The 27,316-nt window shown below is 45.4% G+C and overlaps 3 protein-coding genes across 3 annotated transcripts in view; 2 read left to right on the forward strand and 1 right to left on the reverse strand.

Annotated features, from left to right (window-relative positions):
- Positions 1–27,316, forward strand: part of LOC138949269 (zwei Ig domain protein zig-8-like) — a 344,604-nt gene that overhangs the window by 120,748 nt on the left and 196,540 nt on the right. The window lies entirely within an intron of this gene.
- On the reverse strand, positions 187–9,345 carry LOC138949107 (protein fem-1 homolog C-like). The gene is made up of 4 exons (XM_070320858.1): positions 8,994–9,345; positions 8,407–8,654; positions 7,359–7,708; positions 187–2,638 (listed from the first exon to the last, which is right to left on the reverse strand). The coding sequence occupies exons 1-4, from the start codon at positions 9,332–9,334 to the stop codon at positions 1,829–1,831; spliced, it is 1,749 nt and encodes a 582-aa protein (XP_070176959.1). The 5' UTR covers positions 9,335–9,345; the 3' UTR covers positions 187–1,828.
- On the forward strand, positions 19,528–21,618 carry LOC138958790 (uncharacterized). Its single transcript, XM_070330081.1, has 3 exons — positions 19,528–19,704; positions 20,244–20,686; positions 21,255–21,618. The coding sequence occupies exons 2-3, from the start codon at positions 20,334–20,336 to the stop codon at positions 21,538–21,540; spliced, it is 639 nt and encodes a 212-aa protein (XP_070186182.1). The 5' UTR covers positions 19,528–19,704; positions 20,244–20,333; the 3' UTR covers positions 21,541–21,618.

The following is a 27,316-nucleotide window of genomic DNA, read 5'->3' on the forward strand; positions in this document are numbered from 1 at the left end:
CTATGTCTCTTACACATGCTTACAATCCTTCTTACCATGAAGATACAATGTACATGTACTACCTTTTGCAAATCAGTTATTGCACACAAAACACACACACACACACAAACACACACACACACACACACACACACACACACACACACACACACACACACACACACACACACACACACGTCGTATCTATATATATATACGACTTGTGTCTGTCTGTGTGTGTGTGTGTGTGTGTGTGTGTGTGTGTGTGTGTGTGTGTGTCCGCGATTCACGGCCAAAGTTCTCGGTGGATCTTTTTCAAATTTGGAGACCGTATTCAGCTACACCCCGGACACAACCTCATCGATGAGATATTTCAACACGTGCTCTCAGCGCGCAGCGCTGAACCGATTTTGGTTTTTCTCTGGATCCATTCCCAGTAACTCTTCCTTATCTTCTCCAGTGTGTTCAGTCGCGATTATCTCCCTTCCTCCGTGTGGTGCGCCGGCCGGGTATTTGGCTCGACTTCTTCCCGGCGCCGCCGTACCCGGCGAAGCGGGTATTTATTCATCAAGTACAGTATATATATATATAATAACCCCAAAGGAAACAATGTTCACCAACATGATTGCGCCCTGTTGATCTCTGATCAACTTCCTTTCTTGTCATGCATTATCGTGGAATACAAGAATATCTTTAACACTTCAACCTTATGATGGATTTAAGTCAAACATATATATACACAAGATGATTACCCGCTTCGCCGGGTACCGGCTTCGCCGGGAAGAAGTAGAGCCGAATACCCGGCTTCGCCGGGTGAGTGGCGCACCGTACGCGATTGACGCCACACGAAGGAAGGGAGATAAACGCTCAAAACACTGGAGAAGATAAGGAAGAGTTACTGGGAATGGATGTACAGAAAAACCATATAAACCAAAATCGGTTCAGCGCTGCGCGCTGAGAGCACGTGTTGAAAATTTTCATCGACCAGATTGTGTCCGGGGTCTACCTGAATATGCCCACCAAATTTGAAGCAGATCCATCGAGAACTTTGGCCGTGCATAGCGAACACACAGACAGACAGACACACACACAGACGCCGTAAAAAGATATAGATAGTAGTTTACCGCACTCGCATACAACTGTTTAAACTTATAAAATGTATATAAACGCAACACCAAAAATCAAAATGAAGCAAAAACACAAGTCAGAGCAAAACAAATACATTGAACGGAACTGGTGCAAATCAAAAACAGACAAGAACTCTTTCTGCCCATGGGAACAATCGCGTGAATGAATGCAGATTTGCCTGGACTTTTACATGTGATAAGAGCATAAATCCACTCTGACACGTACCGGAAAGTCCACAGCTTGGCTGCTTTCAGTGCAGAGTGAGAGTGTCTTACATTTTATTTTTAACTGAATCAGTTTCGCGGGTTGACGTAGTCGAGACACATCTATGGTAATTCATTTGATCTTTAACTCGAGAAGACTATCTCCCATTCGGACAAAATGATTGCTCTAGAGCTCTCAAAAACCATTTCATTCGATACATTTACCTTCTTTGGATAACTTGCATATGCCATGCAAAACAGATACAGACGCACAAACCACAAAACCGTTAGTTTTACCCCCACTATATCACATTTCTGGTAGCGTTTGTTCTTAATTTGACGCTTAAAACTAACTCTTTTCTGTCCACAGACTCAGCTGTTAACACATTACATTTGATCAGTTCTCATTCACTCAAGTTGTGATTTGATATATATATGACAGCTAAGACAAGTGAATATTTGCTTTCGAGAAGAAATGCTGCAGAATTATTTGGGAACCTCGATGCCACTGCTGTCTTCTACGATCCAGCCGCCATCAGGATGCTGGTGATCTGTGACTGATCTCCTTCCTGCTCTTGGGCGACCTGCAGCGCTGTCTTTCCAGCCTCGTTTCGAGCAGCCACGTCACATCCGGTATCCAGAAGAACGTGCACCACTTCCGGGGCAGGAAAAGTGCAGCCAGTGTACGGATTGCCTCCAGTATCAAAGTCAGTGGTGTCAGCATCACAGGCCATGTGGAGCAGAGTGTTTCCTTTCTGATCACGAACATCCATCTTGACAAGGGACTGGACTTGCTCTGTGAACTCCAGGGTTTCTTTTGGAGTGGCGCGATGCAGCGTTTGGTAAAGAAGGCAGATTATGTGCAGGATGATCTTTAGCAGGTTCTGGCGTTTTGTAAGGATAGTTTCGCTTCTGCTTTCTTGTTCTTCTACCGCTTCGCCTCGTTGAAAGTCAGACACGGCCCACTTCAGACAGGTTAAGGTGTTAGAAAAGATAACTCCTCCGGGCCCCTCCACGTCTTGGCCGCTGACAAGAAGACTTACCAGTAACGCGAAGACATCCACAGTATGAGACTTGAGCGGGCAAACGGACTTAAGATTTTCAAAGATATGCAGCATTAGCTCTATCGATTGGTCAAATCTGCCTTCGTCAGCGAAGAGAGCCGCATTACACCTTATGATGAAAGTTGTGCCTTCATTCGTTTTGCCGAGAACCCGTTCTCTGATTAGCATGGACTGCACGCCTAGCTCGTGCTCATCACGTGACGTCTTCAGCTTGCGCAGCTCTTCCATTGTTTGGGCTTCCACAGCATAACCGTAAGCAGCGACCTGTAACAAGAGAAGTCCGGACAAGATCAGTCATGTTCTTAAGTGATGCTGTTACAACTGTTCCAAGTTCAACACTGCCAATGATTCTACGTAATTTACTATTGTCGCTGTACGTATTGCAGCGTACCATTGCTGACACAAAGGAGTTTATCAGGTTTGTGATCATGATAGTTTTGCTGTCTGTGCAGCATTGTGAATGAAGCCACAAGCTGGCAAGACCAGGTTTGGTTTTTGGATTCGCAAATCAGTAGTGCACATCAAACGTCCTTTTAATATTCTGTGTGTAGAGAGAGAGAGAGAGAGGGAGAGGGGGAGAGAGAGAGAGAGAGAGAGAGAGAGAGAGAGAGAGAGAGAGAGAGAGAGAGAGAGAGAGAGAGAGAGAGAGAGAGAGAGACAAGACAAGACAAAATCTTTATTATCGAGGGTAATAGATAAGCAAGAATATTGCTTTTTTACATCCAGCCCTCGCCCTAATATAGGGTCAACAAGAACAGAAAACAATATAATCAAAGAACTATCACATCAAACTTAATACATTATAACTGTATATACAGATACAAATTTAAAAAATAAATTGTCAGTTGCATTATGTGAGAGAGAGAGAGAGAGACTCAGACTCAGACTCAGAACTTTATTACAAAAGGATAAAGGTTTTAGGCAAAGCCTATTCTTCCAACCTGTCCTTTATACAACACATAAAGACAGACGAACATAACAAATAAAAATTCAATCATATAAGATATAGAAATACATTGTATGAATTGCAATACTATATGCAGTTACGGAATTATATAAGGAGAACTCAAAAATTACAAAATTACATTGACATAGTTAAGCCTTTCATTTTGAGAATTAAGTTGCTCAGATGAGCTACACATCCGTTAACACTAGTACAAAATGTTCAACAAAATAACAATCGAACAAGACATTTCATTCACGAATGATGTGTGAACGGGACTGTCTCTTAAACAATTTCACTGAAGTTGCATTTCTTATCTGTTGGGGGAAGGAGTTCCAGAGAAAAGCTCCCGAGAAGGCTAGGCTCGATTTGTAGAGGTCTATGCGAGGTATAGGAGGGATGATTTTTTGGGACCCATATCTTTTTGTGGCATGTTTGAAATGTGATTGCAAATATTTAGGACAGTCGTCATTTAGAATTTTATACATGAACACAGCCTTGTTTAACGTCAACTGATCTTTCAAAGGGAGGAAATTTAGGAGCTTTAGCTTTTCATCCGTGGACCTATTCAAATCATGCAGAATAAGTTTTGCAGCTCGGCGATGCAGGGAATTGAGTCTTTTTAAATGAACATCACTGCAGTTATCCCAAAGTGTCGAAGCGAAGTTTATATGAGGCATTATGTGGGCGTAATAGAACATTTTGAGTGCTTCAGAATCGGCGTAATGCCTTAATTTTGATAACAGGTACAAATTCTTTGATACTACTTTGCAAATATTACTCAAATGAGTTTGCCATTTCAACTCTTGATCAATGGTAACACCTAATAGTCTATGTTCCTTAACTTGCTGCACTTGAGTTGAACCAACTGACAGTTGTAATAGTAAAGGACTTAACTGGTGTTTTTGTCTCGTGGTTATCACCATACTCTTTGTTTTAATCGGATGAATGATCATTGCATTAGAAACGCACCACTCAGTGATTTCATCCACACTTGTTTGAAGAGAAGAGTTGACGGATTCCAAAGATTTTTGACTGGTGTGAACAGAAGAGTCATCCGCGAAGAACTCACATCTAACTTTTTCATCGGACACATGAAGGGGTAAGTCATTTATATAAATACAGAACAAGATAGGTCCTAATACAGACCCTTGAGGGACACCACTCCTGACAATCTCGTTTGACGAAGTTTTACAGTTAATGGATACATACTGTTTCCGTTTTGAAAGATACGATTCAAAAAAGGCACAGGCGGAGTCGTCTTTTAAATAGCACTTTAGTTTTGTCAGTAGAAGTGAGTGATCTACTAGGTCAAAGGCTTTCTTAAAGTCCAGAAACAACGCTCCCGTTATTTCTGCTTTGTTTATTGCTGACAGCCAAGTCTCGCATAAAGAGCTTAAGGCGGTGTGGCAGGAATGCTTGGAGCGGAATCCAGACTGAAAAGAATGAAACAGATTCATTTGTTCCATATATGCCAGTAGGTGTTTTTGTATGTGCTTTTCTAAGGGTTTAGATAGAACAGGTAAGAGGGAAATAGGTCTAAAGTTGTTTGGGTCTGTAAGATCCTTAGTTTTTGGAAGTGGTAATACCTTTGCACACTTTAAAATAGAAGGGAACACATTTTGTTGTATGCTTAGGTTATAAACATAAGTTAGGGAATCGACAATGTAAGGTAAAGCAAGTTTTAGCAACTTGACTGGAATCTTGTCTGGACCCATTGACTTCTTATTCGCCATTTGTTCTACCAGTTTTCCTACCTCGTGCACTGAGATTGGAGGAATAGAAAATGTGTCAGTTTGAGTCAACTTTTGTTCACAGAATGTTTTTAATTTTTCAAGACAATCATCCGTATCAAGGGAATCATTTTGCTTGAGACAAGATTTTAGGTTGTCTGCTAGCGAAATGAAGTGTTTGTTGAAGTCATTTGGAGATATTTGTGAATGAGAATTGGTTGATCCCTTCCTAGATTTATCAAGAATTTCATTCACTGCTCGCCAGATTGTAGCTGTATCCTTTTTTCCAGAAATTAGTTTATTAAAATATTCAGTCTTTGCTTGTCTCACTGTGTCCAACACTTTATTTTTTTGTAGTTTATATTCTGTTTTCATGTTGCGCTCTTTGAAATGATCACGCATCGCCATAGCCTCGATAATGTCTGAGGTTAACCAAGGGGGGAGCTGGGGATGTTTCACTCTATGCTGACGTAGTGGTGCGTGTTTATCAATTATAGAGCACAAAATATCGTGAAAAATCTTGCAGGCGCTCTCTGCGTCACTACAATTGAATACGCTATAAAATGGGGCTTGGTTAAGGTCAAAGAAGAAGGCAGATTCAACAAAATACTTGAAACTTCTGTATTCGATTGTTGTGTGGCCTTTATGACATGATTTTGGCAATATAAGCGAAATCAAGCAAAACACAGAATGATGGTCACTAAAACTGGAATGCACTACTTGCGCATTTGCAACGATATTCTTATTATCAGTATAAATATGATCAATCAGGGTTGATGAAGTATTTGTTTCTCTTGTAGGGGTTTTTACCAGCTGATGAAGACCAAACAGAGCTGTGGTTGAGCACCATGTTGTTTGAGGCCTGAGTAGGTTAATGTTAAAATCGCCAAGCAATACAACATTCTCGTCACGAGCCTTCACTCTGTCCATCATAGAAACAAAATCATCAATCCACCTTGACGTTTCAGCAGGGTTACGATACACATAGCCAATAAGCAAGGGAGAGGATTTGTCATGCTTCAGTTCTAACCACATACATTCAACATTTTCATCTTCAAGATCAGTTCTACGTTTGACAATCCCAGCAATGGACTGATGAACATAAAGAGCGATGCCTGTTTGGCCTACTCGTGCATTGTCCCGTCGCAAAACCGAATAATGCGGAATGTTAACAAGGCTGTCTGAGATACGCGAATCTAGACGCGTTTCACTTACACCGAAGAGCTGTACCAGCTCTGGTTGCTGGTTTAGCAATACACAGACATCATGTACTTTGTTGACTAAATGATAAATATTCACATGCCCTATACGGAGAACAGTGTTTGATGTTGTTGACATTAGAACGAAGTGCAATATTGTAACAAACAGCAGTAATGATACAGGATGAGATAGCAGCACACAAAGGTATGCAATCAACAATAGAGAACAAACTGTTGCTTAAAATGAAGGGTGACCGACAAAAGGCAAAGAAAATCCCACAACAAACAACGGGATACTAGATAATGTAAGCTTAAGTACAAGATGTACAAAATGTTCACAGAAAACAAAAGGACACAAGGTTAAAGCAGTTAAAGCGGAACAGTCCTGGTGAAATTCAGTTAAGGCTGAACAGTTCACAAACTCGGCCCAGAGCCAGTAGTTCATGCAATTATTTAGCACCCAGTAAAGGTTAATACTGTAAAGGATTCGTAACACAAGTCTTGCACAGAGAAGTAGAATCTCTTTTATGCCTCACGTAGACTTTAATATCGTCGAAGCACCAGCCGCTTGTCCATGGGGATGAAAAAAGCCTATGGCTTCAGGGCACGACACACACAATGCCGTCCCTATAGCGTGTCCGACCTGAGGCACTTATAGAAGCGAGCACGTCCGAGTCAGGTCACGAATTAAGCTGTTGCAGCTGTAGAACAAACCGTTAACAAAGTTAGTTTAAAGATTCCTCAATAAGATGAAGGCCGCGCGAGTATGTTCACATTCTTGCACAAGGGCAATGTTTGTAAAATAGTAAAGTTATAAACACAGTTTCAACAAGGACGAATGACGTAAAGTTTCTCTCTAACTTTCTCTCCGACACCCCTGGGTGCTAGCACGCCGCACACGCACACACCTAGAGTGATGCATAGTTATTCTTCGCTCTTGTGTAATTCACAACATAGTTTGTATCGAAAATTTTAAAAGTAAATTTTGATTTGATTAATAGAGAGAGAGAGAGAGAGAGAGAGAGAGAGAGAGAGAGAGAGAGAGAGAGAGAGAGAGAGAGAGAGAGAGAGAGAGAGAGAGAGAGAGAGAGAGAGAGAGAGAGAGAGACCTTTCCGTCGGCCTCTCGTTTCCAGACGACGGGTTTTCCAGGACGATGCCTCTCCTCCATTGCGCGTTGCCATAGCGACAGACATTTATCAATGTTGCCGTTCTCCCAGTGCTCAGTGCCAAGCAGCTCTAGCGCGTCGGCCTTGTCGTCACGGCTGCAGTCAGGCGTGTCCAGGAAAAACTCGACCAGCTCGTCGTGGCATTTTTTGGCAGCAATCAACAAGGGCGTTTCGTTGTTTTGGCAACGTGTGATGGACGCACCGCGTGCCAGAAGCAGTCTGCAAAGTCCCATGTTTCCGTTCATGGCACAGTCATGCAAAGCCGTTGTGCCAATAACATCAGATTCATCACCTGCAAATGGAAAATCACAATGATGTGGTAAACTCGACTTGCGGTGTTGTTCACGGCAACCACTCAGTAAACACATAAACCGTCATGGCATTGCATAGTCCCCAAAATATGGCTAACAGTTGTGAATAATTATGTTTAAGCTGAGCTCTATCGGGCGTTTTCGTTGAAAAGTCACGTTTCATCATCATCACAGGCTGTTTCTACAGCAGTGTACGGGTACGGACATAATTAAATAATTATACAACAACAAACTCAACGCGACAAACTCGCAACCAGTTTAATACACCTCGTCTTTGTCTCACCGCCGCAGTAGAATTTCCTCGTCAGAATATCAGATATTATTGCTATTCTGCACACAAAAAAACCAAACAAACACACACACCAAAAACTGTTGCATAGTGACAGTGAAACCAACGCAAAACCAATTATGTCCTTGAAATAGCAGGTGCACACTGGTGGCTTTTCCTGTATGTCCCGCGCACAAACTAATCGATATCAGAGAGAGAGAGAGAGAGAGAGAGAGAGAGAGAGAGAGAGAGAGAGAGAGAGAGAGAGAGAGAGAGAGAGAGAGAGAGAGAGAGAGAGAGAGAGAGAGAGAGAGAGAGAGAGAGAGAGAGAGAGAGAGAGAGAGAGAGAGCGAGAGAGAGCGAGAGAGAGAGCGAGCTAGTCCCTTTCCCATGAAGTGTAAATCCGCTGACCTATCACTGGTGGGCTGTAGTTGACATCCGCTCCGTGATCCAGCAGGTACTCTGCGACGTCTCGATGCTCATTGTAGCAAGCGATCATTAACGCAGAGTGACCATGTCTGTTGGTGCTGTTCACATCAGCCCCCTTCTCCGCCAAAAACTTGACAACGGGCAGGTGACCTTTATAGGCTGCGGCTCGCAAAGGCGAAGACTGGGACACGGCGATCACATTGACACCAGCTCCTTTCTGAACTAGAAACCTGCAGATAATGAAGTGAGAATCGTCGTATGTGTGGACATTGATAGGTGCATTTACGACTGTTTCAGTTGAAAACTCTGGATATTGCATACCTGAAGAAAATGGAGACAATTTGTATGATCTGAGAATCATTATGATAGTTACGATATTTTCAACTGAAAACGTCAGGTGTTGAATACAGAACGAAATAACCTTAGCTGGGCTTGATGTTAAAAAGATACAAACATTCAAAGCTACTCGAATGTTTTGTATTTGCGTACAGAGAGAAAAAAGCAAGCTACACGATTTCTGATGATCAGAATGGGATGGAGGGTAGGCCGTATTTCTCTGAACAACTCACTTAACAAGGTCCAGGTTGCCACTGTATGATGCAGCCCAGAGAGGCGTCATGCCCTTGCAATACTGTCCTTCCAACGTCACGTCTGCGCGACTGTCCAACGGAGCTTTACACTTCTCCACGAGGGTCTTGGCCACGTCCAGATGACCCTTCAGGCATGCCGTTATCAGTGGCACGTCACCGGCACTCCTGGCAGCGGCCATCTTGGTGACGTCAGCAGCGGGATCTGCGTCCATTGCGATGAGGACAAGGTTGCTCAGACCTTCCTCTGCTGCCCGCATTACCATGGAGCGCTGACGTTCCAACAGCCACGACTCCTTGGGTCCTTTCTTAGAACCGGCCATTGGGTCCTGTCAAATTCATCATCGTCGTTAACATCATCATCGTCGTCGTCGTTAACATCGTCATCATCATCATTATTATCATCATCGTCGTCGTCGTCAATCATCATCAATAATCATCAATAATCAATCATCATTATCATCGTCGTCATCAGCATCATCGTCGCCATCATCGTCGTGGTCATCGTCGTGGTCATGGAGCGTTTACGATAACGACTCGTTTGATCTTTTTTTTTACTATCGGCTATGATGTCCTGCAGCTCATGTCCATCAGCAATGTAGCACACACACACACACACACGCACATACACACACACACACACACACTGGCACACACGCACACACACACACTGACACACATACACACGCTGACACAAACACACACTCACACTCACACCACACACACGCACACACACACACGTACACACACACACACACACATACACACACACACACACGCACACACACACACAAACACACAAACACTCACACACAAACACACACACATATAATCTGCGACTAAAGGAACGTTTACATTATTCGTCCTCTTATCACTACGGTACTTGTCTGTTGTACGCATTGCATCTTTCAAGACTCGTGAGTCGACAATCTCGTGAATATTCAATATATTTTTTACACATTATCATGAACTCAAAAGTCTCGTTCCAACTAAATTCAGCACACAGATGTTGAAGAGCATTTCTTAAAAAAACATCAACAACATGTTCGTTGGTGATCATTTAAATTCACAACACACACCTGAATAATAAAAACCACGTACCTGCTTCCAGGTTGAAACGAAGGTAAGTGCTCAGGCTTGTTGTTAGAACAGCAATGTTTGACTTACTTGCTTCCTGGTCCAACAATATTAATGCACTCTTTTTGTAACCCAACGATTGGGAAATTCAATACACGCGTAAAGTAGAACTGTTTGGCAATGTGCCACCATTATATAGATAGGTGAGAAAACGAATTGACAAGGTCACTGGTAGCAGGGACCTAATATAGGTCTATGCTGTGTCACAATCAGTCTGCTGAGATAAGACCAAGACCATTCCTTCACTTGAACACAAACCGAAAACCAACACCCTGGATGCTCTTTGTGCACAGTGACAATTGTTTGTACATGAATTACTGTTATTGAAGTTACTAGTAGCAGAGACATAGATAGAATGTATGTCTCTGCTAGTAGCCTTTTAAGAAATCAATTTATCCTCAAATGTAATCTCACCACAGGAAGCAGTCGGAGTGTAAGCTTTCGGCATGCATCAAAGCAGAGGGAGGGTCTTGTCTCACTAATAAGTCTGGCCAGATGTCTTATCTATCATATTAGAAGCTCCCATCCCTGTTCATTGGCTCTATCGACGCCCGTCATTAACCTTTAGATAATAAACCATCCCGCATAGATCGTCGTTCTCCCGAACTAACTCCTTAGTATGTCATCGAGAATAGAGGATTTTGGGAAATCCTTTCATGCGCCTTTCGGCGATTGGTCAATGCATTTTGTATCAATAATGTCGGTCTCGCTTGAAATTATCGCTCCTTGATATTGCTTTCCAAACTTATACGAAATGACCGGGAGCGTAGGGTCAGTTACTGAACTAGCCCCCGAACAGTGAGATCTGGAGAACAGTACACAAATACGAACGGAGAGACTCGGAAACTCGAGTCACTGAGTCGTCGCCACGCGCGAGAACTCAAGTGTAATATTTGAAGTTAAAATCTCCCTCGATTACAGTGCGACAAAATAGCTCAGTTGGTAGATAGCCCGATTGACAGTGCGCTAGTCCTTACTTTTGTGGTCCCGGGTTCGCAACTAGTCTTAAGCTGTATTGGGGGAAAATACTTGTCCGTAACATGCATAACTTTGTAGTCGAGTTATTTTTTCACTTTACTTCGAACATTGCTGAAATTGTTAGCTGTAGCATTGTTATTTGTAGGTTATATACTATTTAGAATACTTTTATTTTTGATTTTGATTGAATACAGCAGGAATTTGTGTATTGAATTATTCATGTTTGAGCCAAGTGGCGTGATCATGAAAAGAATTGCAGCTAATTGTTACAGTTGATACTTATCCTAGTGCTACATTCCTTGTGATAAAAACCAATTCGAAACACGGCAGGGGAAAAGCAAATGGCCCGTGTTGTATTTGCCTGTACTTTTTTTTTTAATTTGGAGAAGGAATTGCAGAATCAAAATTGCTTTCTTCCCGAAACCCCGAACATGATAATTAATTTTGTTGTTGCTGTTGCTTGTGAACTCTCACATTGCAAGCCTGTCTCGCATTAAATTACATATTCTTACTCCGAATCACATAAAGAGCATTGACGCAGTCTGAATAGCTAAGGTCTGAAAAGGCTACCCGTCTTAAAGTTTAAAAGGGAAGCAACCCAACCACAAAAAAGGTAAACACAGCTATGGCAATGACCATATACCCGGGGAGTTACCTCCCCTGCTGGGTATGTGACGTCACTTCCACTGCTGCACCACGTGGTATACTCATTCGACATCTTTCAGTTCTGACGAGAGGTCGTGTTTCCATAGGCTCTGTGTGCGTTGTTGGAGTTTTCATAACACCCACCGACCACCTACCCGTCTGCTTATCTTCTACCTGGTAGTTGGTGAGCTCTTTCCATTTTATCTTGCTTTTCGTAAGAACTTTTGGCTTGTTATTGATAACTTTCCGTCCTTTTTGGACTTGTGAATTTTCGTCAGTAACTGTTGTTGTTGTGTTGGCCGCCATTTGCATTTTGGCCGACATGGCGTATAACGCGAGTAGACGTGGCAAGGGCGATGTTAAGGGCAAGTTTAAGCCTAAATCATCTTCTTAAGGTTCTAAACCTGTGCTAGTTGTCCTTTCGGACAAAGAGAATAACACTGTCATGTCTGTTACCTTTCTCCCCCCGGGGAACTCGTTGTCGCGAGCGGTATTTCTACTGCTTGCGTCACTTCGGCGGCTTGCTCGTCCTCGTCAGACGGGCAAGCCTCTCTTGTTTCTTCTTTGTTGAGCTCCTTAGTTACAGAGTTTCGCAACTTAGTGCGCGACGTTTTGAAGCGTGCTTCTCCCGAGGAAACCATTTTACATCCGCCGGCAGGGAGCGATGTCCGCTCTGTGACGTCTTTTTCCTTTCCTGTTGCGACGGCTTCCGGTGATACCGGAACTTCTACTACTGCTTCTGCTTCTGCAGGAAGCTTACAAGGTATGTTGAGCTTGTCCTCTGGCTCTCGTGAAGCCAACGGATGGTGTCTGTAGATACGGAGCTCACCTGGCACGGGTCACTCCCGTTTTCCTGCTCAGTTTCGTTCAATACCCATTCAGCGTGAGTTCGATTCTGAGCAAGGGCGGTTTCCTTCGGAAGTCGCGCTTCCGGGTTTTCCCGGAAGCGAAGGTCCTCCTTCCACTCCCATTCAGCGGCAGTGGTTGGAGTTGACCGTGGACTGGCCTCCGGGCAACAGGGCTTCCGGCCCCAGTCATCACGACCAGCGTTTCCACATCAAGGTGTGGCTTCGCCGGCCGTGTTTCCGGCTTAGACCGGATCCGCTGTCTCTCTTCCCGGTACTCCTTCTCGGATGTTCGTGGTTGAGAGTCAGCTTCCTGACTATGGCCAGTTGGGGCATTCTTCTCTTCACTATGGTGTTGGGTCGACACCCCTTCCTGTTCCGGCGGCTGCAAGCTTGTCGTCAGCGCTCCCGTCCCTGCCTTCCGGTATGGTTACGGGACATGACGGTTTTCGGTCTGACGGATTTCCGGTTTCGGCTTATCCTGACCGTCAGCTTGCCTCTGGTTCAGTTGACTTTGGTCAAGGTCATCCCGACTATTCTGACACGCAGTCAGTTGGCTGTTAGGGCAGTCTTCCTTTCACCATTCTGGCGTTGGGTCGGCTTCCCTTTTCAGCGCCGGCGGCACTGTTCTGACCTCTCTTTGTCCTGTTGCGGGCATTGGCGCTTTCAGAGCACGGGCGGTAGCCGCTGGCGCTTCGCTTCCGGTTTACCGGAAGCATAGGTCCTCCTTGGTATTTACACTGTGTGTTCTTCCCTGGAGTTGACCGCTGACTGGCCTATGGGCGTTCGGGCTTCCGGCCCCAGTCATCGCAACCTTCGTTTCCGCATCATGGTGCGGTTTCGTCAGCTGTGTTTCCGGCTCAGTCCGGATTCGCTTTTCCTCTTACTGACACTCCTTCCGGATGTCGGTGAGCGAGTGATGTGCATCCGCCCTATGGGCTGTTAGGGCAATCTTCCTTTCACCATACTGGTGTTGGGTCGGCTTCCCTTTCAGTGCCGGCGGCACTGTTTTGTTCTCTCCTTTGTCCCGTTGCGGGCATCGGCGTTTTCAGTACAAGGGCGGTAGCCGCTGGCGCTGCGCTTCCGGTTTACCGGAAGCATAAGTCCTCCTTTGTAATTACACTGTGTGTTCTTTCCTGGAGCTGACCGTTGTCTGGCCTACGGGCATTCAGGCTTTCAGCCTCGGCCGCGACAAGTAATCTCTTCACTGGTTGGGTGTTGCGTCTACTGTCTAGTCAGTTCTGGTGGCTTCGGATTTTACCTCCTCTTTTTCTTACCCTCTTACGGGAGGGGTTGAGACAGGACGGTTTCCGGGTGGACGGGTTTCCGGTTTTCCGGTCATCCCGTTCAGTAGTTTTCCACTGGCGACTGTGACTTCGGTCGTGTCAGTTCCCTTGGCTATTCTGTTATACAGTCTTTAGCCAATGATCAGACATGTTCTGGATTTCCGTCTAAGCTCTTGGCTTCTCGTGAGGTCTTGACGGAGGTTACTTCCACATATTATTTGGAGGTACATCGGCTTCCTCTTTGGTTGCATTCAGCGATGTCGGACTTCTGTTCCGCGAAGGAGGAGTTTTTTCCTACTTCCGGTTCAATAGTCACCTTCAATGTGGGTACCACCTTTCGCAGGTTTTTGGCTCGTCAATCTCCTACCTGAAGTGGTATCCACGGGTTCCGGTTCTGCTACTCGTTATTCACGGGTCAGTTCCGGAACACGCTCAGCCTTGGCTGTCTTCGGCTACACAGGCTTCGGTTTTGGTTTCTTCTTGTTATAAGAAGTTCTCTTCTCTGAAGCTGGGTCGGAACTTGCTGGTGTCTTTGCTCTTCCGCATACACCTTTCTGGTAATGCAGGAACTTAGAGGATTTTGGACGTCAGTTTTTGGAATTTGCCTCTTTTTCAGTCGGAGATGATCGTCAGAGCGCCCTCGCGCTCTTTCCCGGAGTCACTGAACCTTTCACACTTAGCGTGTATCAGGACTCTGATGACATCTCCACTCTGTTAGTCAGCCCTACTAGGGCGAACGAAGTGCAAAAAGGGGCTTCCCTCCCTTCACCTCATTTTACAGTCAGGTGTCGGAGGGACTCGTTTCTCTCGCATTCTCAGTTCTCTGAGCAGGCTAGGAGAGACATTTGGGCTTTGCTCGGGGTAGAGGGACCTACTTTTCGGACTTTGGTGTTTTTACCAGAAAAGAAAGGTAGATTCAGTGAATAGAGATCAGCGATTGTCGAGAAATCAGATCACTGACTTCTCTCTACAAGGGTTAAAGCAGAGCTAGCCTCCTCATGGGAGGCATGCTCAGGCCTCGGGACGTTTTAAGCCGGAGGCCAATAGGCAGTCTCTGCCGGATTCTCGATTGTCGAGAAATAGATCACTTTTGGGCAGGAAGGAGGACAGCCATAGCAGCAAGCCTCTCCCCACAAGGAAGTGCCCCCGATCACACACACCCCCCCCTCCTCCGCCCTTCGCTTGGGCGATGGCGGGGGGGTCTCCTACTTGCAATTTTCATTGGATGGTCTCTGGACACAGCCAATAGTTGTGGGAGTGGTGAGGTCGGGCGACTCCCATCGATCTTATGTGTGCATATTTGCTTATGCTTGAGTCCGATCTTTTAACAGTGATCTAGGCCCATCAGCTCGAGCACCCGCTGAGGTCTCTTCTGGTCTGATCTAGCGCTGTTCTTTGGGCATACTGCCTCAGTCCTCAGTGAGTGTCACAGTAGTTCAGTCATGGGCTGCTGCAGTGGCACTTCCGGTTTTACCGGAGAGGTTGTTTCTTTCACAGACGCTTCATAGGTACGTCTGAGTTTTGGAACAACGGCTGACCTTAGGGCATCCAGGTTTTTTAGCCTCGGCTGGTGCAACAGCCATTCCACCTGTTGGCGGTGACGGTTGTTGTTTTCCCTTTTCTTGTGGCTTCGGACTTAGACTTTCTTCCTTTATTCTCATCTTAAGCAGGAGATGAGATAGGACGATTTCTGTTCGAGTGGGGTCTCCTGTCGTCAGGCTTCCCCGTCTTTTCTCACTTTTGGCCACAAGCTTCTGGACTTGGTCCTGGTTTGTCTTTCGCCGAGGCTGACTCTGTCTTTCTCTAGCGATCAGACTCGTTCTGGTGTTTCGTCCAAACTTAAGCTGCGCTTGAGTTGGCCTCGGAAGTAACATTCAGATTTTCCTGAGGGGGCATTGTCTTTGGCAATGGATGTTTGAGGAGTCATTCTTTGTGGCTTAACACCTCTCTCAGGTTTTTTGGCTACTCCTCTCCTTTTGGGCAGAGGGTTAGCTAATGTTCCGGTTTTTCTTTGCTGTGGGCTTTTAGCCCAGCACCTGGTTTGACAGCCGAAACTTACGTTTCTTATGTTTACCTGTGTACTGTTGGTACTTTGGTACATGGTTGTTCTTCGGGCTTCATGGCTTTCAGCCTTAGCCCGTGCTATAGCCTCCTGTCTAGCGTGGGTGGCTATGGCATTTTCGGTTCCTGTGACTTCGGATTTGGCTCTTCCTCTTCTTCCTCGTCCTAGCACGAGGTGAATCAGGACGACTTCCGTTGGGTCGGGTTTCCTTTTACAGTCACCCTTCTACCACAGGCAACTATGACTACGGCGTTTGGCCGTTGATCTCTACGCCTGACTCTCAGTCTTTCAGAGTTAGTCAGACGCGATCTACTTCCTCGTATTACCTCTCTCTCTGCTTTCGCATTGACTGGTAGAGGATTACCGGCGAACGTCTCTTTTTCGGGATTTCCCTGTCGAGGTGGGCTCTGGTACCTTGTACTCAGTTGCCTCCCTCTCTATCTTGGTGGATATTAATCACTCTTTTCTGGAGCTGACTTTTATCTCACAGTCCTTTCGGGCTTCACTCCTTCCCAAGGTTTGCGTACTTTGGCATGATTGTCTTACGGTCTCCGTGAGGCTTGTCCTTCACTGCTCTGAGTGGACATCCTTACGCACGGATCGTTTCTAGGGCGGCATTTCCTTCCATAGGAAAGGGGGGGGGGGGGGCAGCTTGTCTTTCCCCCTACTCGGCTCGGGTTAATCCAAGGCTGGGGTCTCTTTCTGGGTCGTTTGGTCCAGGAGTTCGGAAGAAGTGCTGGGCTCAGATTTCTGGCTCTCTGATGTTGTCTTTCGCAACTTTTTTGCCTGAGAGACATCTCGGCTGTCAATCAGGATGGGTCTCAGGCCCTTACCTGCCTTTTTGGCAGTGGGCCAGTTCCTGGCTAGGGTTTAGGGTGAGTTAGATTTTCTTTCTCACTGAGCCTTTTTCCTGACCTTTTGGCAGCAGGCCAGTTTTTTGGCAAGGTTTTAAGAGTGAGTTTGGTTTTTCATTCCCACCGCCTTGTTGATGCTATCTGCTCTTTATGTGATTCGGAGTAAGAATATGTAATTTAATCGAAAATTTTTAAGTAAATTTTCATTTCATTAATATACTTACCCGAATCACATAGTGTATTCCCTCCCGCCAACCCCGCTTATGATATTTTAGTTTTCTTTAATGTCGAATGAGTATACCACGTGGTGCAGCAGTGGAAGTGACGTCACATACCCAGCAGGGGAGGTAACTCCCCGGGTATATGGTCATTGCCATAGCTGTGTTTACCTTTTTTGTGGTTGGGTTGCTTCCCTTTTAAACTTTAAGACGGGTAGCCTTTTCAGACCTTAGCTATTCAGACTGCGTCAATGCTCTTTATGTGATTCGGGTAAGTATATTAATGAAATGAAAATTTACTTAAAAATTTTCGATTTTGTTCATGCGGTCTCACAAATTCGTCCACTGTGCAAAGGGAGGTAATGGATTGGTTCCTTGAAGAAAGTGCCTTAAAAATGGTTGCTTCCCTTTAAACAGCATGGTCGAACTAGCTCCTCTCACGCTCAGTCTTTCTTTCTTTCTTTATTTGGTGTTTAACGTCGTTTTCAACCACGAAGGTTATATCGCGACGAGGGAAAGGGGGGAGATGGGATAGGGGAAAGGGGGGAGATGGGATAGAGCCACTTGTCAATTGTTTCTTGTTCACAAAAGCACTAATGAAAAATTTGCTCCAGGGGCTTGCAACGTAGTACAATATATTACCTTACTGGGAGAATGCAAGTTTCCAGTACAAAGGACTAAACATTTCTTACATACTGCTTGACTAAAATCTATACAAGAACCACTTAACAAGGGTAAAAGGAGAATCCGTTAGTCGCCTCTTACGACATGCGGGGTGCAGAGAAATAAGGATGTGGAAAAGAAGACTTTTGGTAAGTGAAATAAAGGTGATGGATCCAGTCAGGTAGAAATAAGACAAGAAAAGAATTGGAAAACTGCAGGGAATAGTAGGGAGAGTTTTCTTGGAAGGAAATATAGGTGAAAGGACTGGTAAGGCAGAAATAAGACAAAAGAAGAAAAGTAAAGGGGTGGGGTAGCTCTGTTTAAACGCTCCCGCCGCGTGAAGGCGACCCCATGGGAGCACGCTCAGTCTCAGTCAATGATCACAGGGCAGCTTTTTTCATTATTCGTCAAGTTTTAGAATAAAACAAGTCGCGTAAGGCGAAAATACAATATTTAGTCAAGTAGCTGTCGAACTCACAGAATGAAACTGAACGCAACGCCATTTTACTCGTAGTATCGTCAGGCCACCGCTCATGGCAAAGGCAGTGAAATTGACAAGAAGAGCGGGGTAGTAGTTGCGCTAAGAAGGATAGCACGCTTTTCTGTACCTCTCTTTGTTTTAACTTTCTGAGCGTGTTTTTAATCCAAACATATCATATCTATATGTTTTTGGAATCAGGAACCGACAAGGAATAAGATGAAAGTGTTTTTAAATTGATTTGGACAATTTAATTTTGATAATAATTTTTATATATTTAATTTTCAGAGCTTGTTTTTAATCCGAATATAACATATTTATATGTTTTTGGAATCAGCAAATGATGGAAAATAAGATAAACGTAAATTTGGAGCGTTTTATAAATTTTTATTTTTTTTTACAATTTTCCGATTTTTAATGACCAAAGTCATTAATTAATTTTTAAGCCACCAAGCTGAAATGCAATACCGAACCCCGGGCTTCGTCGAAGATTACTTGACCAAAATTTCAACCAATTTGGTTGAAAAATGAGGGCGTGACAGTGCCGCCTCAACTTTCACGAAAAGCCGGATATGACGTCATCAAAGACATTTATCAAAAAAATGAAAAAAACGTTCGGGGATTTCATACCCAGGAACTCTCATGTCAAATTTCATAAAGATCGGTCCAGTAGTTTAGTCTGAATCGCTCTACACACACACACAGACACACACACACACACACATACACCACGACCCTCGTCTCGATTCCCCCCTCTACGTTAAAATATTTAGTCAAAACTTGACTAAATATAAAAACAAGAAAGGTAGGTTGTTGGAACGTTTGTTATTGACAAAACAATACATTCACAGATATTTTACAGAATATTGTCCGGTTTTAGCTTATAAATACTTTTAACATTTGTGAAAGTAACATGCTTTGGGGAACTGTACATTTACAATTTTAAGTTACGCAAAGTAGCATCGAAATTGGTTATTATTCAAGTTTCGCAAGGTAATTCTTATGAAATCAAATCAAATTTTATTGTACGAGGGTTGTGGCATAAGCAATACAAACGATTTTGTTTTCAACCAGCCCTCGCCAAAAGAGGGAACTATAATAACATAAAATATACACGTAAATAAAAAATAAATAAAATAAAACCAGAGAGAGAGAGAGAGAGAGAGAGAGAGAGAGAGAGAGAGAGAGAGAGAGAGAGAGAGAGAGAGAGAGAGAGAGAGAGAGAGAGAGAGAGAGAGAGAGAGAGAGAGAGAGAGAGAGAGAGAAGGGGGAGGGATTTTCCATTGAGCTATCGCGACATCGATGTACGAAGTAGACAATCACGTCAAAGTGAATGACGTAATGAAATCTATCATTGTCTACGACAACGTCATTTTCGAAGCATCGAAACCTTGTCACTGTATTTGTTCTACTGTCGAGTTCATGTCCATGCTGTTTCTCATTCTTTATTTGAATTCAGTGTAAACTAGCTGACGAAGTTCTCAACACAAGAGAAGTCCCCAGGCTGGTTTTTATCCATTTTCTAAGGTGAGTATTTCGTTATTATTATTTTGGTTCTTTTCAGCATCCTGTCTAAAACAACACCCATAGATGATAGACTACAAAAAAAAAAAAAAAAAAATCGTCATCTGATTTGGTCCGGGTGGGTCAACACGCATGCGCCCCAGCAACAAGCACACGACCGCACACACACACGCACACACACGCACACAAACACACACACACACGCACACACACACACACACACGCACACACGCACACACACGAGCTTTATATGTACCCCGTTTAACAACCACAGGTTTACGCCACTTCTTGATAGACAGACAGACGGACAGTCAACCACGTAACCAGCCGGCCAGCTCACACTTTAATACCACACGTTTAAGCCGCTAAAACAGACAGACCGATTGGCCGACAAAAAGACAGGAAGGACGATCGACAGACCAACCAATAGACAGATCTATAGACAGATGGATACATAGTTAGACAGATAGACAGACACGCAGGCATGCAGCAAGCCAGCCAGCCAGCCAGCCAAACAGCTAGCACACAATTTACATCCACAGGGTTCAAGCCATCTCAACCCCCCTCCCCCATCCCCCATCCCAAATCCCACCAACACCACCACAGCCACAACCACCACCGACACTACCACCATGTCGGCTTACGAGGACGAGGCGACGGTGGACATGAACAAGATCCCCACCCGTTCCATCGAGCGGGCCTACTGGCGCCGCAAGCTGCCCCCTGCCTTCCGCTTCTATCTGGAGATGCTCGCCCGCGAGCTCATGCTCAGCCAGCCCGCCAACATCTACGCCCACGCCGCGGGCTTCTTCGAGGAGCTGCTGATCCAGCGAGACACGGAGCTTAGCCTCCAGCCTTATGTGCCTTACTTCGACAAGCTAAAAATGTCCGCGGCTGGAGGCGCGGCGCGTCAGCCACCGACTCGTGGAGCTCTTGAAGAACCCCGGAGACCTCCTGGCGGCTGTGCTGGTTGCTCTGCTGTTAGGTGAGGATGAGGGGTTGGGTGCGTAGAGGGTGCGTGGTGTTGAGAATGTGGTTGGTTGGTGTGGGAGGGTGCGTGGTGTTGAGAATGTGGTTGGTTGGTGCCGGAGGGTGTGTGGTGTTGAGAATGTGGTTGGTTGGTGCGGGAGGGTGTGTGGTGTTGAGAATGTGGTTGGTTGGTGCGGGAGGGTGTGTGGTGTTGAGAATGTGGTTGGTTGGTGCGGGAGGGTGCGTGGTGTTGAGAATGTGGTTGGTTGGTGCGGGAGGGTGTGTGTGGATGGAAGACATGTGGATCAGGATGGTGGAGGGGGAAGGGGGGGGGGGGGTTGTGCAGTTGGTGGATGTTTATATGTTATTGATAATAAGTCATGCATGTATTGGGCGTTGATTTGAACACGTGTGAAAGTAAAACTTCAAATCTGAATACCGTTGACACTATGTGTGTTCTTTTGAGCAAAATACTGCCAAGAACAAACAAACAAACAAACACATACACACTACCACAACGAACCAACCGACCAAACTAGCAAGTAAAGACCACCTCCAAACCAACACCAACAATTCCGTTGCAGGTGTGGCCGCTGCGGCCGGTTCCTGAAGGGTGGCCCTGGGGACGGGTCGTCTACGGGTGCGGGCCCGAGTGGCAGCGTCTGTTCCAGCACGACTCCCGGCCCGGGCGCAGGGCCCTCGCGATCGCGGGTGACAGAAACATATCGTCACCTGGAAGGAGATAACGAGTGTCGGGTGATGGCGCTGCCGGTGCACAGAGACGCCTTCGGCAGGCTTGCTACTCGCCAGGGGAATAAGGATGATGATCTCATCACTTGCCGCTCGTTGGCCTACATCGTTGATTTCTGAGAAGGAGGAGGAGAGGAAAAAGGAGGAGAAGGGGATAAGGGGAGAGGAGGAGGAGAAGTGGAAGAGAGGAAGGAGGAGGAGAAGGGGGATAGTGTGGGAGGGGGGGGAGGAGGAGGAGAGCAAAGAGAAGTGCATAGGGGCGAGAGAAAGGAGGAAGAGTAGGGAACCCAGAACACTGAACTTTATTACAAAAGGATAAAGGAGTTAGGCAAGGCCTCTTCTTCCAACCTGTCCTTTATACAACACATCAAGACAGACGCACATAATAAACATCAATCATAATTATGAAATACATTGTATGGAATGCAGCACAATGTGCATTTAAGGGATTACATAAGGAGTAGCCTAACTCAAAGATTATAAAATTACATTGACATAGTAATACCTTTCATTTGGGTCTAAGTTGCTCAGATCAGCTAGACATCCGTTTATACTAATACAAAGTGTTTTTATATTAACAATCGAACAAGACATTTCATTCATGAATGATGTGTGAGGAGGAGTGGAGGAGGAGAAGGGGGATAGGAGATGGGGAGGTGGGGAGAGGAGAAGTGGAAGGATGAGCAGAAGGGGGATCGGGGGCAGAGGAAGGAGGAGGAGAAGGGGGATATGGGGGGGGGGGGGGGGAGGGAGGAGCAGGAGAAGTGGGATTTGGGGGAGAGGACGAGAGGAAGGAGGAGGAGAAGGGAAATATGGGGGAGAGGAGAACTGGAAGGAGGAGGAGAAGGGTGATATGGGGGAGAGGAGGAGAAGGGGGATATAGGGGAGAGGAGGAGGAGGAGACGGGGGAGAGGAGGAGGAGAAGGGGGATATAGGGGAGAGGAGGAGATGGGGGAGAGGAGGAGAAGGGGGATATAGGGGAGAGGAGGAGAAGGGGGATATGGGGGATATAGGGTAGAGGAGGAGGAGAAGGGGGATATGGGGGAGAGGAGAAGGGGGATATAGGGGAGAGGAGGAGGAGGAGAAGGGGGATATAGGGGAGAGGAGGAGAAGGGGGATATAGGGGAGAGGAGGAGAAGGGGGATATGGAGGAGAAGGGGGATATAGGGGAGAGGAGGAGGAGAGCGGGGATATGGGGGAGAGGAGGAGAAGGGGGATATAGGGGAGAGGAGGAGAAGGGGGATATAGGGGAGAGGAGGAGGAGAAGGGGGATATAGGGGAGAGGAGAAGGAGGATATAGGGGAGAGGAGGAGGAGAAGAGGGATATAGGGGAGAGGAGGAGAAGGGGGATATAGGGGAGAGGAGGAGGAGAAGGGGGATATAGGGGAGAGGAGGAGGAGAAGGGGGATATAGGGGAGAGGAAGAGAAGGGGGATATAGGGGAGAGGAGGCGAAGGGGGATATAGGGGAGAGGAGGAGGAGAAGGGGGATATAGGGGAGAGAAGGAGAAGGGGGATATAGGGGAGAGGAGGAGGAGGAGAAGGGGGATATAGGGGAGAGGAGGAGGAGAAGGGGAATATGGGGGAGAGGAGGAGAGGGGGGATATGGGGGAGAGGAGGAGAAGGGGGATATAGGGGAGAGGAGGAGGAGAAGGGGGATATAGGGGAGAGGAGGAAGAGGAGAAGGGGGATATGGGGGAGAGGAGGAGAAGGGGGATATAGGGGAGAGGAGGTGGAGAGGGGGGATATAGGGGAGAGGAGGTGGAGAAGGGTGATATGGGTGAGAGGAGGAGGACAAGAAGGGGGAGAGGAGGAGGAGGAGAAGGGTTATATGGGGGAGAGGAGGAGGGGGATATGGGGGAGAGGAGGAGGAGAAGGGGGATATGCGGGAGAGGAGGAGAGAGGAAGGAAGAGGAGATGGGGAAGAGGAGGAGAGGAAGGAGGAGGAGAGATAGGAGGATGGGAAGGAGAAGGGAAGAGGAATACGAGGAGGAGTGGAAGGAGTAGGGGGAGAGAGGAAGGAGTAGGGGGAGAGATGAAGGAGGGGGAGAAGGGGGGGGGGCAGGGCACGGAGGATAGGAAGGAGGAGGAGAAGGGTGATAGGCTGGGAAGAGGAGGAGGAGAAGGGGGTAGCTGGGAGGAGGAGAGGAAGGATGAGAGGAAGGAGGAGGAGAAGGGAGGTAGGGGGGTGAGGGAGGGGGAGGGGGTAGGATGAGAGGAAGGAGGAGGAGATTCCGCGCCATATTGTTAGATTCGAACCTGGTCACCCCCTCCCTCTCTCTCTCTCTCTCTCTCTCTCTCTCTCTCTCTCTCTCTCTCTCTCTCTCTCTCTCTCTCTGTCTCTCTCTCTCTATGTGTTATACATAGTTTGTGCTGTGGAATGTTAGAGCAGGTTTGATTTGAATAATGTATGCTGGTGTAGTACACTTGTGTTGTTGTTGTACCTATTCAAATTGTTGATTTTTGAGCTGGAAATGTTTGTATGTTAGAAAGAGAGAGAGGGAGAGAGAGAGAGAGAGAGAGAGAGAGAGAGAGAGAGAGAGAGAGAGAGAGAGAGAGAGAGAGAGAGAGAGAGAGAGAGAGAGAGAGAGAGAGAGAGAGAGAGAGAGAGAGTTTGTGCCGTGGAACGATAGAGCATGATTGAAAGCCGATAATGTGTTAGCACTGTAAACTTGTTTGTCGTTGCACCTATCCATATTGTTAATTCATGCGCTGGATATGTCTTTAGGTTTAAGAGAGAGAGAGAGAGTGAGAGAGAGTGAGAGCGTGCGTGCGTTCGTGTGAGTATATGTCAGAGAGAAAGAGATAAAACCGGTTGATTGTCCATAAATACAAACACACGGCATGTATTACTGATCCCCCCCTCCCCACACCCCGTCGGAAATGAACCTTATGTGTTTAATCAATAAAATGTCTTACGTCTTACGTCTTACGTCTCTCTCTCTCTCTCTTTCTCTCTCTCTCTCTCTCTCTCTCTCTCTCTCTCTCTCTCTCTCTCTCTCTCTCTCTCTCTCTCTCTCTCTCTCTCTGCTTGCGTGCATTCTATCTTTCCTCATCTCTATCCCAGTCCCTCTATCTGTCGTCTCCTTCCTCCCCTAATTTATGTCTGCCCATTCCTTACCTGTATCTTTGCGTTCTCTCAGTTTTACCCTCCGTGTTTCTTATCTGTATTCCCCTGTTCGGCTACAATCCCTGACAACTGTGAACCTAGAATAAAACTCATCATAATGTTCTGCAAGTGTTGTATTTATTTGCACGCAAGCATTATATGACGGCGCAGGGTCTTATTTCGTTCTTTCATCATCACAGATCATGTCGTTCTTGACAGGTGTTGAAGAAACAGCAATACTTCTTCTTCTTCTTCTTCTGCGTTCGTGGGCTGAAACTCCCACGTACACTCGTGTTTTTGCACGAGTGGAATTTTACGTGTATGACCGTTTTTTAACCTCCATTAAGGCAGCCATATGCCACTTTATGAGGAAGCATGCTGAGTATTTTCGTGTTTCTATTACCCACCGAACTCTGACATGGATTACAGGATCTTTTCCGTGCGCACTTGGTCTTGTGCTTGCGTGTACACACGAAGGGGGATATAGTCCAGGCATCTTAGCCACTTTAGTGAAGGGAACGTTGAAGTGACAATGACTAGGTTTAAAATGTCTCTTATCAGAAAGTTCAACCTCAGTCCTTTGATGTTTATTAAACACATTTTCATATAAAGTTGGCGCTTCATATGGAAAAGTGGCTTTGAAATTGACCCTAATCCTTCTTTGGGCTCTGTAAATGTCGTTTGGGGCTATGGTTGTAAAACGGTATCTACTGGTCACCCCAATGTATAAACTGAAAACTCTTTCTGCACCAGAACACGCAGAAAGGATTGTATCTGCCTGATGTCTGATGCTTTTCAAAATCCCCAACCACTAACACCTTCAAAACGGACATTAACTGACACTGTTGTTTTTCCCTATATAATCCTTACTATTTTTCCGAGACGTCGTCGTGTTGTGTATTTAGCTTGCCACAACCTCATACATGGTCCTAAAAGTTAAAGTTGAAGAAAATACTAAAGATAAATGAACAAGCTGACGCAGTGTCATTCGCACCGTGAATCCCCCCATGGGAACATACTAAAGTCTGGTTCCAAATAGGCTCAATTTCCTTCTATTTCTTTGTATTTCTGCCTCGTAGGGATGGGGGTGTTCAAACCAAAGGCACCTTTAAACCAAAATTCAAATCACACATCTTACAATACTAAGACACTCAGCAGTGAAAGGGTGTCTGCTGGTAAAAAATTCCAAACAATCCTAAAAGTACTTCACTACTAAACGTGCTTTTAAAAAGAGCCGTTATTTTTCCCTCTATAATCAGTATTGTGTTTTCTGCGAACATGTAGTCAATTTAGATGGTTGTCATGTGCACATGAGTTGCTAAAGCGTTTTCAGTTGGGCATATGTCGAAAAGCAAAGAATTAGCCCTTTGAAAACCATCAGAACTGTCACACAAAAATAACATTTACCTATCTCACCAACTGACCAAACATAGGGCTTTTCCTTGTATTATGTATTGTCGTGTTTTTTGTAGCATACTTGTGAAAACAGCCACCACTGTTGTAAATGATACTTTAAAGAGCATTATTTCATTTTTACAGTTGAAGGACAACCTGGACTGCCGTATATTACAGCTGTTTTACAATCAGCCAACATTTTCTTTACAAATGTATGTTAAGAACAACTCCCATAGTGAAATTGAAGGAAAACAAAGTGAAAATCCCCCTGCCATAGAGGAGCTAAAGAATCAACAATAAACGACTGCATGGATAGCTTGATGCACGAATGCATTGCGGACATGTTTGTCTCCAACCAAGAGAAAGTTCCAAAAAATCCCGTTTGTGCTTCTTATTATACAGTGACGTCAAAGACAGCCTTTTCTGCTGTTCATACATTCAGGGGTTATGGTTACACTAAACGACGTAGTTGTAGCCATACTGCCATCCAGATTTATTTTTTCCTTGCGAGCAGTCACAGGGTGTTTGTGCTGTCTGCCAACCGTTAGATGACCCCGCCCAAGTCTGTTAAGGGACCGTTTGACCGTTATAGAACGCGTCTTTTTGATTTTTTGGCACAGTTGGAAACGGTTGATTTTTATCCCTACCATTGTTTCCAAACATTATATAGGAATGTTTTGTGAACAACGGATAATAGCCGCTACTCGCATGTGTAGCAAAAGTGAGCGTACATACTCACCCTGGTCGTCCAGCCGTTGTCCGTTGCCCGTCTTTATCTGTCTGTACTGAACATTTACCTTTGGATATTTCTCCAACGCTATGAAGTGAAGAAACACCAAATGTTGCAAAATGTTGTATGACCCCAAGAGCTCAAAAAAGATACTTGAGAACCTTGACCTTACCATAAGGTCAAGGTCACAGGGAGAATTAATGTGGTCTAAATAACTGCAAAATTTCACATTGTGTCAGTTTTCTGGAAAACAAATTAAAAACAGCGGGCTTAGTTTTGTATGGTATACAAGAAAAAGAAAGCCTTATCTTCTGATACCATTTTGGTTGACCTCGCTTCAATGTCAAGGTCAGAAGCGTGTCACGCTTGTCTGGAGTACCACGTGCCGTTCGTATTCATCATTTTTGTGTCTACAAAGAAACAAAATGAAAGAAAATCGTCGACTTCTGTCTGCATGGAAGATTATTGACATCCGGGTAGCTGATTATTGTAACTTTTAATGTGTAGTCTGAGTCAAGAGTCAGGTACAAGCAAAATATTCATCCGAGGAGTCATATCGTGAGTTAGGCCAAACAAAAATATATGTTGGTTTAGGGTAACCCGACCGACCCTATTTTTCCCGCCGACCCTAACACTTTTTTTTCATTTCTAAAAAAAAACCTTT

The sequence above is a fragment of the Littorina saxatilis genome, linkage group LG1 (assembly GCF_037325665.1).
Source record: "Littorina saxatilis isolate snail1 linkage group LG1, US_GU_Lsax_2.0, whole genome shotgun sequence".
Classification (NCBI taxonomy): Eukaryota; Metazoa; Mollusca; class Gastropoda; order Littorinimorpha; family Littorinidae; genus Littorina; species Littorina saxatilis.